The sequence below is a fragment of the Cheilinus undulatus genome, linkage group 18, assembly GCF_018320785.1.
Source record: "Cheilinus undulatus linkage group 18, ASM1832078v1, whole genome shotgun sequence".
NCBI lineage: Eukaryota > Metazoa > Chordata > Actinopteri > Labriformes > Labridae > Cheilinus > Cheilinus undulatus.
The window spans coordinates 7,916,273-7,934,481 of NC_054882.1; the positions used below are offsets into that span (position 1 = coordinate 7,916,273).

Here is an 18,209-nt window from a genome sequence, read left to right on the forward strand (position 1 = left end):
ACTTGCTCCTAATTTTCTATGATTTATGGGTAAAATCCATATTCATAATCTACAGATTAACACCTGCACTGTAAGATGGAATGGTTAAAGGTTGCTGAAAAAAATTGTTAAGTTGAAAATCCAAAACAACTTTTTCAGCTGTATTCTTATGAGGGTATAAGACACAATTTAAGTTTTAAATAAACAGAACTCAATCACTTGGAAGTATTTTTAGTAGTTGCATTGAAATAATATGACAATAATCCCCTAATCTGCAGTTTTCCCAGAATGCCTTTGAGCAATTGACACTTTTGCACCATGAGTGAAGCTGCTGACTCAGCTGGGCAAGTCCTTACTGTGTAAGAGTTAAGGTCTATTTATGTTCAATGTTGAATACAGATTGGGATACAAATGGAGTCTTCTGTCTGGGTGCTGCATTCATTTTGTCTGTATTTCTGCATAAAGCTTACGGATACGAGCCAAATGGAGCAGTACCACTGGAAACTGTGGGGGCAGTGTTGCTGTCACTACCCGATATGCAGCTCTAGGGAGTCATGAAGAAGAAATAACACTGACGGAACTTGTTGAGGGAAAAGCTGTGCGAGTTGGTTAGAAATGCTGTCTCCGTTTTTGTCTTCTATGCAAGAGGTACATTATCAATACCTCCTCCACAGTTGCCATGTTTGTTTTTGAGTTTGTTGTTGTCATAAACTTTTGACTCTGGGCTGGGCTGGGCTGGGCTGGGCTGCCCCGTGGATGTATTGGTTAACATCCATGCCAACATAAAGGATGCATGGAAGTATGTGGGCAATGACGGTAACATCGTTTGAAAAGGACGTATACATTTTCATACGTAAAGGGAGTATAAATGGGCCTTTAATCTTTGCAGCTTTTTAAAAGTTTAATCTTACTCTTAGTCTTTAGACCAGATGCCCTATAGTTCTAGTCACATTTTAGCTGATGAAAACTCAAGACATTTAGTCTACTTTTAGCCCATAAAAAGTTCTTGCATTTTAGTCTTTACTTTGAGTCCAAGCATTTATTTTCTTGCCTAATTTTGGTACCAAATCATGGTAGTGTGTTCTATGGACTCTGCCAAACCTGGTTTCCCTGCTTTCTACAGCTGAGAGACAGAAGAGATACAGATGCATTGTTTATCGATAGATTTACCACCTGAAAGGATATCATGGATTTTTGATGTCTGACGAAAACTAAATTACATTTTGGTCTAATTTTAGTCATTGTTATGAATGCAATTTAGACAACCCCAATTAATGGAGTTGCGGTCACTGCATCCAAACGTGAAAACACAACCATGAGCTGAGCAGTAAACCAGAGGCGAATAAATGGCAGCTGTGTGTACCTGGTGTGGAGTCTGGACCTCGCCCACAGCGTCCTTCCTCGGTTACCCGACAAGCACAATCTTTGGCTCCCACAAGCTGCCAGCCCCATCTGGTTGGTTTCGTTCAGGTTTTGTTGTGGTGGAGAAATGGTGGAAACGTTGGTGCAGGTTTAAAAATGCATGGGCTAAACTCATGCAGCTAAGCGAGCATGGTGCAGGCTGAACTACACAACTTCACATGTTTGTCCATCAGATGTAAGAGTGAAGTAGTCCTTTACAGCGTATCTATAGCATGGCTCTGCAGCTGCTGCAAATCCCCGCTGCTCTCTGTACAGGTGTCCCCAATTTCACAATCAACTGGTTTTCAAACACACAGACCGGAAGTGACGTCTCCCAACACTGACCTGTGTCGCTGGGATTTGTAGTCTTTATTTCCCAGGCTTTACCCGACAATATATTTACACACAGCTGCTGCATCTCTGTTTAATACCAGCTCATAGTTTCAGGGGAAAAGAAAAGTGAGATAGAGAAAAGACCCAAAACCTATCTGTAAAAGTCATCTTGACAAAAACTAAACATACTTTTTGTCAGTTTTGGTCATCCCAGATCTTTTTTTGTTAGTCTTCATCTAGTTTTTGTCATGGAAAAAAGGCTGTCAACAAATAGTTTTAGTTATAGTTTTAGTCGAAGAAATTAACATTAGACTGTGGGAACCATCCTTAACATGAAAGAATAAGTAACAACTCTCTGGAAGAATATATTCTAGGCGAAATGCGCCTGTAATTCTTTCACTTAAGACTAAATAGTTGGCGGCTGTGAGTTGTGTTAACGGTTAAATTCAAAACAGATATTTCAGTTCTGTTTTTCTGATTGATAGAATGTCTTTTTTGTTTGTATAGAGCAGTACTAAGTTAAGTATTTCTTTTAATTGTACCCAAATTTTTTGATAATCATTCCTTAATCTGCAGTTTTCCCAGAATACCTTTGGGCATTAGACACTTTTGCACCATGGGTGAAGTTACTGACTCAGACAAGTCTTGCCTGTGGGGACAGCTTCACACTGTTAATTTTGTCATTTGTGATTTTGCCTTGGTACCAACATGTGTCACTGCCTTATAAAACTGGTGCTTTAGCAGCATCCACGTTAATCTCTTCCTCCATAATTGCACCGGCATCTTGTTGCTGCTTGCTTATGTCACAGCTCCGCCAGTCTTGAAAGTACTGCCCCTCGTCGCTGATTGGTCCTGTCACTTTCTAAGTGGAACCATTCAGACGGGAGCTTTGCAAGATAGAACACGGAAATGGGTGCATCGATCTGCTTTGCAAGGTTAGAGGCAGAAATGATGAATAGTTGATATTAAAAATATTTTCTAGTGATTTTAGAATAATGAAGACGCTTTGGGATATTGCTGTCAACATGTTGGATTATTTAATCACAGGTGAAAATTGAGACTGAAGAAGGTTTGCTGATTATTCACACTCTAGTAGCTTTAGATTGGAGCATTTGTAAAATTCTCTTTGCTCTTGATTTTTATAGTTCTATGGATAAAATCCACATTCTACAGATTAACACCATCCTGGATTGACTATTAAGACAAAGTCTGTCCTTGAACCTCTGCCATTCAGAAACAAGTTCTTCTGATTGTTTTACTATTTCTTAAATCTATCAGTGATGCAATCTTTCTCAAATTATCAACATATGCCATGATTTGTCATTAATTAAACACAAAATCTTTAATTACTTTGATCATTTTTATTTGATTGACTGACTACTGGCTCTAAAGCAAAAGTAGGTCATTGAGCTGTTTTGAGTGGGTTGTAAAAGTGCCTGATAAAAAAAAAAGTTTCTGCTGGTTTTTGCTACCTTTAACCCATTTTTTGCCACTCTAAACACATTTCTGCTGCTTTTAAATACCACTTCATCTCCTTTTCTACCCATATTTGCCACTTTAAACCCATTTCAATATTATTATAAGAAAGGGGGTCTTCATGTTTAAGAAGACTATATAGTAAGGCACAAATAAATAAAAACTGTCTTTGTAGCTTTGATAGGGGCATTTTTATTCAGGTTTATAATAAATATAGTTATCACAGATCTACTTTATAATGGACCATGATTTTGCTGACCTCCATGGGCCCCCCAATTTGACTGGGCCCCGGAAAGCCCTCCCCTTTTCCCTTCCCTTGGACGTAAATAACCAATATTTCCACTTTTAAGCAGCAGAAAACATAAAACATCAAGGACTTTTCAAAAGTAAAGACTGTTGTCTGAGACTGACACCATTCTTTAAACATTGATCAATGATGATTAAGAGACAGGCAGATTAACATTGCTCTAGTTGGATGTGAACTCCTGGATTAAGGGATTAAACTCTTAATTTAGAGCCTCTTTTGTGCCTTGAATCAGACAGTCATTGCAATTAAAAAAAACACCCAGATATGTGAGTTATGGTATGGAAAATTACCATAAATTAAAGCCTGAATGCAAATAATTTGTATTCTATTGTGTGCATTAAAAAGGCCTGCAGGAATCTGATTAGTATTGTATAAATTATAAGACGCGTCACTGAGCTGAACTGGAGTAGAAGTAATTAATAATATACATAAAATATAAGTGAAATTATGGGTGTACATTCAGATGATAATGATGACCTGATTACACTGACGCTCTAGCTGAAAATGATGCATGACAATAGAATAGAGACCACATGATATTTATTATAGACACAGTTAAAACTGCCTGTAAGCTGTATGTACTGTATAAAGATTAAAAAAGGACAAAAATAGATACAAAAGCCATTCAATGATTGTCACACTGAATCCTGAGAGAAACCATCATATAGCATATAGTTTTTAATATATATTCTTATATTTAAGACATCTGTGTTTCAGTGATACTGTTTTCGGCACTTTTGTTAAACTAATATTCACTTCTGCTTGAATCAGACTATTCAGACAACAGTAGAAAACAAAGCCTATGAGCATAAATAGCATAAATAATCACAAACTATCTTTATAATTTACAAAAATACAAATTTATAAAGTCCACGTGTATTTACAGGAGCAGTAGTGCGGTGGTTTCAGTCAACATGGAGGGTATAAAAATAAGGCAAGCGGGTCATATTTGTGTTAAATCAATCGTTACTGCATTTGGAACCTGATTAAGGCTCTTTATTTTGTGTGATTGTCATTTTTTTGAGGTAACGGCGGTCTCATGAAGGCAACTTTGGCAGGATTTAGCTGATTTGATAAGCAAAATCAACTGGAATTTGGGCTCAATTTGGCAAAACTTGCACACATTTACATCTTTAACGTGACAACGTTCATCTTTGCCTGCAAAAGGAGGGAAAGTTTGTGTTGAAACTGCTAAAATAATCTAAGATAGATGTTGAAATCATACAAAAGACACAAGTGTTCAGTGTTTTTTCTCACTTTGCATGTGTGTTTAAGCATTAAGAGCAAAGTAGAAGCTTTGATATAGTCATTAAAACAAAAGAGTAAAAAGTTAAGTGCTCATTTTCTTTCAGGCTGGTGTTTCCACAGTTTATATGCACATCAGATTCACCAAAAAGGCGCTAATCTCTCCGCTGGACTGATTGGTGAAGAATGTCTTGTATTTAGGATGCAGAGAGGTAACTACCCAGCATGCACCAGGCCTGTGACCTCACTGAAATGAATGTAGCATACATTTCCACTGTAAAAACACAAAAACAAGCAAGTATATTTGTCTAAATCATAGTCAGATTAATGCAATTGCACTCAAAATAAGCCATATTTTCTTAAAAAATCCAGATGTTACAAGCTGATTTTGCTTGAAATGAATAAAAGCTTTTTAAATAAGACATCTTAAAATAAAAATGATGTCCCGTTACAAGTAAGTTAACAAGTTAAAAATAAGGCGATTTCCTGCATTTTAAAAAAATAAAAATAGCTTAAAATAAGTGTAATAGAATATTTCATGTCTAGAAATGTGACAAATACACTTGCAAGCATTTGAGTTTTTGCAGTGTGTAGTTGAACGTGTTTCTAGAGCAGCAGGTCTTCAAACCAGCAGTGAATTAGCGCTGATTTGTCTCTCTCCTATAGCTCGCTCCCCTCCCGTGGGTAAATCAGGCTGTTGACGCTGAAGCTGTTGTAGAAGTGACTGTTGAACTGTCCGCTCTGCCCGCTGCCAAACGTGTTGTAGTACACTCCACGGTTAAAATGCAGCCCCTCGCCGTGATCCGCGGCCCCCGTGTCCTGCCCGCCGTGGTTCAGGTGGTACGGGCTCAGGGCTGTAATGTTCCTGTTTGACAGCTCGTTCACCAGTCCCAGGGACCCCTGCCGGCTGGGGCCCCCTGAGCTGAGCGTGGACATGCTGCTGTAAAAGTTATTAAAACACGAAGCACCGGTGGACAGTCCCGGCGGTGAGGATGACGACGATGAGCCCTTGTGGTTCTCGTTCATGGCCTCCATCTCTGGAGAGGATGGCCCCAGCAGCTGAGGGCTGTCAGACGGCTTTAGGGAGGCCCCCAACGCTGGCCTGCCGTCCTCCACTTTATTGGCTCCTGATGCTCCGACTGCTGCTGCTCCTCCTGCGCTGCTCGGGTCGGATCGTCTTTTTCTTTTTCTGCGGAAGTTCCCGTTGTCAAACATCTTCTCACAGTTCGGGTCCAGCGTCCAGTAGTTTCCTTTTCCTGTGATGAAAGATGAGACAAAAAGATGTTAAACAGGAGTGTCTTTTGCTAAAAAACAACTTGTATGCTCCACTTTCTTCTTTGGATCTGAAAAATATTTCTTTAAATTATTGCTTCACATTTAACCTAATTGCAGTCATGCTGTCAGGCTATGCAAAAGCTGCAATTATTTCTATATTAAATAGTACCTGAAAGGCTTTTCTTTATGCTCATAGTAGTGCCACTATTGCACTTTGTAGAAGTACAATATTACGTTCTTGACAGCAGTGCTTGTATATATGTTTCTTAAACATTTCTGTTTTTGAGTTGAGAAATACACACTTTAGAACTTTAATCATTCTCTGCATTTTCACTGATAAATAAGCTAGTAGACTCATGATACCATCCATGTATTAGACTGATATTGTAATGGTAATATTGTCCAGTATAACTGCAATTGTACAGTATTACCAAATCATGCAGCTCTACTTTGAATCACTTTTAAAACCAAACATACTACTTTATGATAATCCACGTTTTAGTTTAGCCATTTTTTTAATCTGGAAAGACCTGGGGCCTAATGCATCAACTGATTAACTGCTTAGGGATGCACAGTATTATCAGCACGATATTACTATCGAAATATATATCAGCTTAAAAAGTGAATTCTGGGTATTGCCACTTATGAAAATTTCTGCTGATATTTACAACCAATATAAAAAAATCAGCCTCTATCAGCTGCAGTATTGGCTGTATGAACAAATATGTTGGAGGCGTTTTAGGCTGGACCAACACTGTACATCAGCTAGTGTTTTTCTGTATTTATTATGATTCCTTAGACCAGGGTGTCAAACTCAATCACAGCAGGGGCCAGATTCTGGATTCAGGCCTAACAGGGTCATCTTTTTAACCATAAACTTTCAACCTCATTTCACTAGTAATAAAATATGAAAACAAAACAAACTTTGCACTGATGATGAATGATTTTGATGTTAAAAAGTAAAAAAGATAAGTCTAAAGGCCCCCAAGCTGAGAAAAGTAAATTTATTAGTTCAAAAAGGTCAAAACATGAAAATGAAAAATTGTTTTTTTAAATGCAAATATATCCAAAAGATGAAATAAAATTTTTAATCATGAAATTAAAAGTCAAAATATGATTCAAAATTCTAAATTTTGAGTCTTAAATGTCATGCTATGGGATTATGAGGTCAAAGTAAGGAGTTGAAAATATGGGATAAAATACAAAATAATTAGTTAAAAAGGTCAAAACCTGACTTAAAATTTTAAGTTATGAATCTGAAAGCTCAAAATATTCTATGAGAAGTCAAAATTATGAGTAGAAATGTTGAAAGTATGGAATAAAAAGTCAAAATCCTAAGTTTGAGTCCTTATTGTGAGATGCAAAACTGAAAACATGAAATTAAAACACAAATCAATTTATTTTCCAACATTCTTGACGTCTTATCTATTTTTTTACTCCTTACCTTATCAGATTTTATGACTCAACAAAGATATCTTAAATCATCAAGGTTAAGTTTACATTTTTATACTTGAAGAAATCTGCAGACCTCATGCTGATGGGCCAGTTATAACAGAAATATCATATAAACTTCGCAGGCCAGATTTAACTGTTCCATGGGCCTGATTTGGCCCCCGGGCCTTAAGTTTGACACCCATGCCTTAGACTGTAAAGTGTGTTTTATAGACTAAATGTAGGGATGCATGGTACAGTATTTTTGCCATGCCAATATTTACAATAAATTTATATGTACTTCTGACCTTAATCTTTAAAACACACATTTTAAAGTTTCAGGGTAACCAAATTTACAAATTTCAATCCTTAAAACACACGTTAAAGTGTCAGGACTGAGGATGAATAAAGAATAAGACTGCAGCTGATGTAGGTCTGCTAGTTCAGCATGAAACGACATGAACTTATTTATTCATAAGGCCAATATTTACAGCTGACACAGGCAGATTTTAGAGCCAAAATATCGGCAGAAGTTTTTACATCTGCCGATACTGATATGCCAATACTACTGTACATCCCCACCTGAAACATGTCAATTTGTTCATCCTTAAAATTGTGTGCTTTAACCCTTTGTTTTCTTCCTTTGGACTAAACGTTTGTTGTCCTTGCAGGCCAAGTTTGACCCACCCCAGTGTCACTATTTTTTAAGTATGATTGCTTAAAGTGTCAGTAGTATTTGTGTGATATCATTTTCTCCAACTTCATTTCATCCTGACACAAGTTTTAGACAAGTTTACATGTATTGCCATTATGCAGCAGCTGGAGAGCTCAGCAGATAACATTGTTGAATGTGGTATGGGAGATTGGGGGTTCAAATCCCAGTCAGAGCTAGTCCAGTATGGGCCCTTGGGCAAGGCCCTTAACGCCAGGAACACCTGTTGCTTTGGACAAAAGCGTTTGCTAAATGACATTGTAACTCGCCTCAGTCACACGAGGTTATTCCTTGTTTTGGAGTTTCCAGATAATAACAATTTGAAGGTTTATTTATTTATTTTTTAAATCTTGTTATATTTAGAGGAACATTTATTGGTCGATGAGTAGAGACTGGTATATGTTAAATTTAACTGAGATTTTTCTTTTAAACCATGAAAATATTTTTAATGGTAAATAATCACACTAGTTGTCCCCGGCCGTTAGAAATTATAACGCGTATGTACAATTATCACCCATATCAGATTTTTTGAGCCAACAATAATCCAAGTCATTCACACAAGTATTAAACCTTTATAATTTATAGTCTATGTAGTTCTATGCCCTCAGTAAAACAAATTTAAATGTTTTAGTGTCAAATCTAGCAGAAACAGTGATATATTTTAAATTTTAGGTGCAAACACATGAACATCTGATGATGAATTATCACCAACTGGTCCATTTCAGGGTTTTATCAGAATACTGTTTTTAGTATATCAGTTCTTTTTTAAGTGACAGCACAAAATCATACTTCTTGTCCACAAAGGCCAAAACTGACCCCGTCTAGTCTGTCTTATAAAACGTGCACTGTAAGACCATACAGTAGACGGTTGTTAAAAAAGTGAGTTGTGTTTACTTGAAAGCCATTTGACAATCGTTCCTTAATCTGCAGTTTTTCCAGAATGCCTTTAGGCCATTGGAATTTGGTAAGGTAGATTAGCTTTCTCTGCTAACATCATAGAGGATCTTTAGTTGGTGACTACTGCTTTAGAGGTATGAATGACTGCACTGGAAAGCCAGTTGCAAGAATCTGTAATTGCACATTTTATTTTGGATTTTTCAGATGTGCTGCATGCTTGTATCAGGGGTTACTATTGCTGTGAGAGGGCAGTTTGTGTGCAGTCATATTCATCCAGCCTACAGGAAATATGATGTTCTAAAATTAGAAAAAGTCTAAATTAGGGCTGCTTCATTATGGTAAAAATCATTATCAAGATAAACACTGAACTTAAACACTATTATATTGATTTAACAACTCGGATGCATTAACAAAACTTGAATCCTCTCAAGAAAAGGATATAAATGATTTAAAAACATAAATATGTAAAATATTGACACATTATAACAATGAAAAACTTTTACTTTCATGGTCTAAATATCCCGACAAACACTGAGACTTTTACCACATGACAGAAACCTATGCAACAGTTTGTGGTATGTGGTGTTACAGTTTAGTCATAATTATCTTGTTTGCTGAAAGCCAGAATTGTAACTAAAAATGAAATGTCATCAGTTATCTTGGTTAAAAAAAATATCAAAACAAGTTTTGTAAGGCATTTTAAAAAATGATTTATGATAGCCCTTTCATAAATCACTTGCATTAAAAGCATGTATTACTGGTAGATTTAAAAATAACAGTAGCAAAGAATCAGAAAGGATGTTCTTCTGAATGACATCAAAACTTTCTATTAGCTTTTGAAACAAAAGAAGTGGACACCAAAGGCAGATTGTCCTCTCACTAGTCAAGCTAGGCTAGTGTTAATCTGTATAATATGGATATTGTCTTTAAAGTTATAAAAATGAAGAGCAAAGAGAATTCATACATGAGCTCCAGTTCAACATCAGTGTGTGATTAATCAGCATACATTTTTTCACCCCTGGGACTGATTAGTTGAACTAATTGGGATTTTGAAAGCACTAAAACAAACTCTATTAGTCATTTAAGAAGTCCGTGGCAGCTGGGACAATGAGTTTTTTCAGTCTCTGGATGAAATGGACCAAATATCATACTGGTACGTTTTCAGAATGCCATTATTTGTTTATTTGTTTAAAAGGATCCACATTTGTTCCTGCCATCACCTGGGTGGACCCCAGGAAGACTACGTACATCTCAGTACTGAGCCTGTAAAGGGGTCAGTGACATATGAGGCCTCGTTTATTTGAGTCATCTGATATTTGCAACTGATTTCAAATAAGCAGGCAAATACTCGACATATGTTGTTATTCTGGAGACATATTTTCAAAACATAATCAAGAGTTTATGGTAAAATGAAAAATGTTCCTGTTTTACCTTGGTTGTACCACCTGACACAGAAAGTGTACCTGCTTTATATATTGACACTTTTTGCAGTTTCATCACCTAAAACACTGGTTGCACCACGTGGCATTTGCAAGTACTTGCAAATTAAAAACTTTAACATCTGTTGTTACTTTTTTTTCATATATGGCTGAAAGATTTGGGAATATAGTTTTTTCCAAACATTGTGACTGAATATGTTTTTTTTTGTTTTTTAAATAAAGTTCCTTATTCAAATTATTCTTTATTTTGATCAACACAAAATTAGACAGGTCTAACTAGGACTGAACAATTTGGAAAAAAAATCCAACCAAGATTATTTAGACTCATTGCAATTTTTAAATGAACTGTTCTGAAGGGAAAGATCAATGTATGACATTCTCATTTTGATTCAGAAAAATAAATACAGACATAAGAAAAGTAGGATTTTTAAAAGAAATTATCTGAAAAAACTGATACTTTCATTATGTTAAGAGAATAAAAAACTGGCATTTTGACACATTTAAGGTTAAGGAAATATTATCCCTTTGGCAATTTGAAAATTGCAACAGGGCATATTGCAATTTTATCTAAATTTCAATTAGTGGACACATATTTTGAAATAAAAATAATTTTGTGGTTGAACAATTTTACACTGACTGTATCGCCTGACATGGAAAGTGTACCTGCCCACCTACGACTGAAAATAAATGGAGATAATAATAACGCCTACAGTTTCAAGAGGGTCCTCGCACCGAGGTCGATGCTCGGGCCATAATAGATGAAGAACTATAAACCATTTCACTAGGCCATGAGCGTCAGCTGGAGTTAAATGAATGACAACTTATGCTACAATCTGTTTTCACCTCCTCACTTCAAAATAAAATACCCATACTTACGGTTGCACCAGCCTGACTGTTCTTGATGACTTTACATACTTTATCTTGACAAATTTGGATACCATTTGTAAGAAAAATCATGCCAAAATATTCTAATTTAAATTTCTCACAATCAAAAGGCCATTTTTAACAGAGTCAGTAATCTGTTCATAAACTTGGATTCTCACACCACCTGGCATTTTAGGGTTTGAGATTCTAAAATATAAAAATAATAATATCATTTTAAAAATGTATTCAAACAAAAGTACATTTCATAAATCAAATTGATATATACCGTGGACTTCTTGTTTTTATTTAATGAAAATAACAGATTTGGACACAAAAATATGGACGTCATGTCGTTGACCCAAACAAAAACGAAGTCAATTTTAAGTCGCATCCGCATCCATACTGTTTGTCACACAGCCCCTTTCATTAGCAGGCGGCTGCACAGTGTCAACATGTACTTAAATTACAACATCAAAGTGAACTAATGTTTAATGAAGAACACATGCTATATAGAAATCCTCCTTAAATAACAAAAAATAACTAAAGAAAATGATCTTGTAGTCAGTAAGCATGTAACCATTAGAGTTCTTACTGTTAAAGTATGTCATGATATCACCATTAACTTTTAACTGTAATACTTCTCTACTTAAACTGCACCTACATCTTTCTTTTGCTCCTGTGTTCATGTTCTACCACTACTGAGTGCATTATTGGCAGCTACTCAGTGTCACTTTATCTCAACACGTGTCACCTTGATGTGTTTTTATTGCACATACTATTTTTATTTCTAGTTTATTTGTGTCACCTATTTTTATTTGAATCATTTCGCATTGTCACCACTTTCTTCTCTTGCATTGCTGCAGTCCCAGAATCCCCACCTCTTGGTTAGTTTGCCCAATTTTATTCTGGATTTGGATGTTTGTGGGATTTTATGATGTCTTTCTACAATATGTTCTTAGGTTTTATACGTGTCTCCTGGGTTATTATGGTGCTGGAGTTATGTTGTTGGCTGAAGTTCTCATGGGTTCTTCTATTGTAAGGTTTGTAAACCTCTGTTTTTAAAGGTGCTATGCAAATAAATAATAATAATAATTATTATTATTATTATTGTTATTTTTATTATCAATACTTTTCTGTCAAAGTTTTAATCAAAACTACTTTAAATCACTTCAAATTCAAGGGAGCTTGTATTCACAGTACATTTTATTTTCTGCTGATTTTTTTTGCTTTTTAAAATATCAATTAAAATGTTTTTGACAAATTTGGCAAAAAAATCCTCTAGAAAATAAATGTTACATTTCCTGTTTTTATATTTCTAAGTTTTCAGTTGTTTTTAATCTGTATTGCTTGTTTGCATCTCTGACTTCAGTGTGATTTAATCGTACTTCTTTAAACCACATATAAAACCACATAATACTCTTATTATTTCATTTATTTGCTTGCATTGCTGTTCTTTTAAGCCTAACAATATGGGAAAAAATGACATTGTGATAGCTCTTCTTGTTTTATGAGAGGAAAAAAAAAATCCAGATACATGCACTGAGAATATTTTTGCTCAAATTTTTGCAAATAAGATTTTAATCAAGCTGTTGTTATTTTATTATGATGGACTTTGAGGATATGTTTATCTTAAATCTGCACTACAGAAGTAAAAAAAAATGTTAATACAATGTCATTTTTCAGTATTGTGCTGATGATATGATGTCTGATAAATAAACAAATCTGCACTAATTCTAAGTGCTGCTTTATACCAAAATAAACCAAGCCTTTTTTAACTCTAAATTTTCCTTAATCATGCTAAAGTAGGTGTAAAAATGTGTACATGCTGATTGAGAATGCATTGCTTTTTTAACAAAATGATGGCACATTTTGAGATATTAGATGCTTACTAGTAAAGCTCGAAACAATACAATGATGAATTATTATGCAACGCTTTGTTGTGTTGCTGGTTTACAGAGTGCACTTCATAAATCAAGTTATCTACTATGCATTGCAATATGGTTTTTAAACGCAAAAAAGTTTTTTCTTTTCCACATTTTATTAATGCATGCTGCAGCTGAGTTACACATTAAAATTTTCAGATATGATGTTATGTTTGCAACCAAAATATGAAGAACAAAAATACAGTTTAGTCTGATATTGATTGGAAGACTCGATTCCAGGCCTGATGTGCTGAAAAAGACTGTGTGCATTAACCACCACAGAGAGTAAAATGCTCACTGACCGCAACAAAGTCTATTATAATGTTGAGTCTAAAAGGAAACTATAATTCTATTTGTCTATTATTTTCATTTAAGGGAATATATGTAATAAATTATATTAGAGCAAAATACAAGTCCTATGTGCCACATATTGTGTAGTTTCTGGTTTGCAAAAATCTAAATTTGCAGTCAAACTCTTGAAAATATCTAAATTGCACAAATATGTTGGCGCTGGAATTGGCAATGAATGCAAGGCACCACTTCCACCCACTTCTCTAAATTTTGCCAACATATTTGTGCAATTTTTACAGTCCTGTTTCCCTCTTGGTGAAAAACAAGACTGATGATAATTAAATTTATTCTTTTTTATTCCACCAATCGTTAGAATAACAAAGATATGATCATTTTGAATTACAAGAGTGTGGAAAATTGTGACAAAGTCAATATGCAGAAATATGACCAGTGTTTTTATGCAATGTAGACAAGTTTATGGAGTGTGTCTGCAATTTTAGACATAAAAGTTGTGCGACATTTGTTGTAAGGGGCTACTATTTTTGTTTCCAGGATATGAGACAAGTCTAGTATTGTTTGATTATGTTTCTTTTACAATAATCACGTCAAAGTTTACAGTTCTAGTATTAGGACAACCATTGTGGTAAATCTTTCAGGGTTGGTTCTTAAATTTCAGCCATAAGAGTGTTATTTTCTTTAATTACTGTTCTTATATGCCATCATTTTTATATAGGGTGATTTTTTTTTAGCAATTTATTTGAATTTCTTGCTTGTTTTTCAACGTGTTACAAGCATTAAAGTTCAGTAAAAGCATTTAAAAATCAAAGTTTGTTCCACAATCGTGATGCCAGTCTCTATGATTTTTGACCATCATTGGTAAAAAAAGGTTGTGGGATTTTATCACATGTCGTTCAGCTCTAATGCTTCCACAGCCTGCACTTTATTTCAACTTTACTGAGACACACGTGCTCAAAGTTAGCTTTAGCACCACATTTTATGATTTCCCTGCGCGTTCACGGTACCTGGATCGTCCTCGTCCCTCGGCACTTTCTTGAAGCAGTCATTCAGAGACAAGTTGTGTCGTATCGAGTTCTGCCAGCCGGCTTTGCTCTTCTTATAAAAGGGGAAGTTGTCAGCCACGTACTGGTAGATCTGGCTCAGGGTCAGCTTCTTCTCATGCGCGTTCTGGATGGCCATGGCGATGAGCGCGGAGTACGAGTACGGCGGCCGGACCAGTTTCAGCAGCTCCTCCTGGCTGGCGATGGACAGCCAGCCCAGGTCTGGTCCCCCGAAGCCAGGTGAGTTGGTGATGAACTGCCTCTGGGAGCTGTAGGAGGGCGGGATGAAAGAGGCCGGGTTGTTTCCGTGCAGGTAGGACGCGGAGGAGTTGACGCCCGGCCCGTTGAGCCACAGGTACGGGTTTGGAGACGACGCGTAATCCCCGATGCCGTAGCCCGCGGGTCTCTGCGCGCCCTGCAGGCTCTGCTGATGGTACATGCTGCTGAAGTTGTCGCAGTACACAGCGGCCATGTCCGGGGCCTCCTGGGCGCCTTTGGGTGGGAGAGAGCCGACGGTAGGGGAGGTGTGCTGGTGGTGCTGGTGCTGGTGATGGGACTGGGGGTCGATGGAGTTCATCACTCCCCGCGGGAAATCCCAGAAGGAGAAGCTGGTGTGGTCAGGTGTCTTCTCCCTCTGTGTGCGCGTGCAGGCTGCAGCAACAAGTGTCAGAGAGGATGGAGGAGTGTGCAGACTTTTAATAGTAAAAAGCCTCAACAGCAGCCACATCCAGGAGCAAGAGAACTCCCAGCAGCCAATAGACAAACACAGAGGAGCAGGAGGTGTGGTCATGTTCTCCTCATTCAGCACAGAGTGGGTCAGTGGATCCAAATGTTCCTCTGGAGAGACTACAGGTACACTCCTGCTGCTGGGATCGGTTTAAATACGGAAAAACAATCTAGAGTAAGTTTGCCAACAATGCTTTAAGAAACTTTTTGGAAGTTTGGCCATGTTTGAATTAAAAAAATATGAGGAAAAGGGGAAGCACTCAGATATTAGACTGACACAACTGTGGAAAATTAAAGAAAACTGTAATCAATAAGATATTCTCTCTCCCTCTCCCAAAAGTTTGGACATTGTCTAAAATATGAATAAAAACAACAAACAGTGGTGTTAAAACAACCTGTTTTCAACTGAAATAGCTTCAAAACAAAATATTTTAATAAAAAACTGATGAGTTCATTTATTTTGTCCAGAAATATACATACTCCCAAAAAATGGTGCCTGCACCAGAGTCCAAAAAACTCAGGACAGGGACAGGAAGAGCCTTGAAACATTTCCCAGGTAAATGAGTGAATTGGTAATGTAGGCCAATCCTCCCACAGCTGGGAAGTGACCAACTTAGTGGATGACTTCACTCATGGTGCAGAAATGTTTAATATAGAAACAACATTAATTCTCCATAAACATGAGCAAAGGAATCCAAACGATGATCACTGCACACATCTAAACACACATATATATGAATGCATCGGTAACATCCAAAACTCCACCCTCAATTGAGAAATGGCAGTGTCACTCCCCCATTCCCCCCGCTCATTAAGCCATCTTTTTTTTTGCTGGGTCACTCCAACATTGGGTTAAACCTACCCAACCTGTGACCCAACAGCCTTGACCCAGCATTTGGGTGATAAAAATAACCCAGAATTTTTTACTGTGTACATTTAAATGTATGTACAGTATTGTACAGAACTTTTGGCATTGTTTGGACAAATTTAGGCTGAAGTAAGGCATAGATGTGGCTTATAAGCCACCTGAGGGCAGACTAACACAACCATTGTCATGGTCTGGATGTTCTTATATTTTACCAGGGTATGGGAAAATAATCTGTTGATAAAAGTGTAACCTCCAACTTCCACATACAGCAACCGCGCTGCTATCAGCCGGCGAATCATACTGCGGAGCACATCGGCCTCTCTCTGGTCTATCAGAGCATTTCCACAGCCGGCACGCCAAACCGGCCGCAGCGCCTCCCTGGAGCGCCACTTGGCTCTGCTATGTTCAAGATATGCTGCAGGTCTATTTTCAGTGCTGGCTGCTGCCAAACCGCACCAATACCTGTTGATCAGAAAGCTCCAAAAAAGGAAGTCACAAGCATAGAAGATCCGGTTCGTTAAAAATATCACTTCCAGAGGTCGCTTGCTTTCAGTCGGAGAAAACCAGTGGCGCTTTGGTGCATGGTTGCAGTCGCCCTATGTGAAAATGGCAGGTAAGCATTTAGGACACAGTAAGGGGTGGATGTAGCAAGTGAGCATGGCCAATGGTACCGTCCAGGAGCATAGTAGGGTTGCCACAAGCCCCTGGGTGCCGTGGATGTCCCAAGGCCACGGGGAACTGCCGGTGGTCTCTGGCCATATAAAGGCCTCATTGATAGGAAATAGAAATGCCATCAGGCTTTACTTTGGCTGCCAAACGACACTTTATTGGGGTGAACCTTGCTAGTCCTGGGTTGAACCCCCTTTTATTTTCAGAATTGCCTTAATTCTTCATGGCATCGATTCAACAAGATGTTGGAAACATTCCTTAGAGATTTTGGACCATATTGACGTAATCGCATCACACAGTTGCTGCAGATTTGTCACCACCATCCATGTTCTTAATCTCCTATTCCACCACATCCCAAAGGTGCTCTGAAAGGCCACTTTGAAGGCTATTAGGGTTCAGTGAACTAATGTCAAGAAACCAGTTTGAGGTGACTTGAGCTTGGTGCATTATCCTGCGGGAAGTCGCTATCAGAAGATGGTACACTGTGGTCATAAAGGGGTGGACATGGTCAGCAACAATACTCGGGTAGGCTGTGGCCTTTCAACGATGCTCAATTGGTACTAAGGGGCCTGAAATGTGCCAAGAAAATACTCCCACACCATTACACCACCAGCAGCGTGAACTGTTGATACAAGGCAGGATGGATCCATGCTTCTACAATACAATACAAGAACTTTATTTATCCCCGAAGGGAAATTCAGTATTATGATGTTTAAACCAAATTCTGACCCTACCATCTGAATGTGGCAGCTGCTATTGTCCAACTTTGGTGACCCTGAGTGAATTGTAGCCTCAGTTTCCTGTTCTTAGCAGACAGGAGCGGCACCTGGTGAGGTCTCCTGCTGCTGTAGACCATGTGCTTCAAGTTTCCACCAAGGTACCTTGGTTGCCTTTCTATCATCTCGACTCCACTCTTCACTCCCACTCTGACTTAAACGAGGCATTTTCAAATCCAAAACTGACACTCACTGGATATTTTCCTTTTTTCTGACCATTCTCCTTACCCTGGAGATTGTTGTTCGAGAAAATCCGAGTAGATCAAGCAGCTTCTGAAATACTCAGACCAGCCCATCTGACACCAACAACCATGCCACGCTCAAAGTCACTTAAATCCCCTTTCTTCCCCATTTGGTTGCTCGGTTTGAACTTCAGCAAGTCGTCTCGACCACGTCTACATACCTAAAGGCATTGGGTTGCTGCCATGTGATTGGCTGATTAGCTATTTGTGTTAACAGGAATTAAACTGGTAAGAGAATAGAAGTAAAAAGGCTTGCTTCATAGGACTAAGAAGCAGATTGGGCTTTTCAATTGTGATG

At 37.6% G+C, this 18,209-nt stretch overlaps 1 protein-coding gene across 1 annotated transcript; it reads right to left on the bottom strand.

Moving 5' to 3' along the window:
* Positions 1 to 5,401: 5,401 nt before the first annotated feature.
* On the bottom strand, positions 5,402 to 15,207 carry foxi2 (forkhead box I2). Its single transcript, XM_041813064.1, has 2 exons — positions 14,595 to 15,207; positions 5,402 to 5,997 (listed from the first exon to the last, which is right to left on the bottom strand). The coding sequence occupies exons 1-2, from the start codon at positions 15,205 to 15,207 to the stop codon at positions 5,402 to 5,404; spliced, it is 1,209 nt and encodes a 402-aa protein (XP_041668998.1).
* Positions 15,208 to 18,209: the final 3,002 nt, after the last annotated feature.

Coding starts and splice junctions, on each gene's coding strand:
- foxi2 (XM_041813064.1), bottom strand. CDS start 15,207: ATGAACTCCATCGACCCCCAGTCCCATCACCAGCACCAGCACCACCAG. Junction 5,998..14,594: donor GAGGGACGAGGACGATCCAG/GTACCGTGAACG, acceptor CTTTCATCACAG/GAAAAGGAAACTACTGGACG.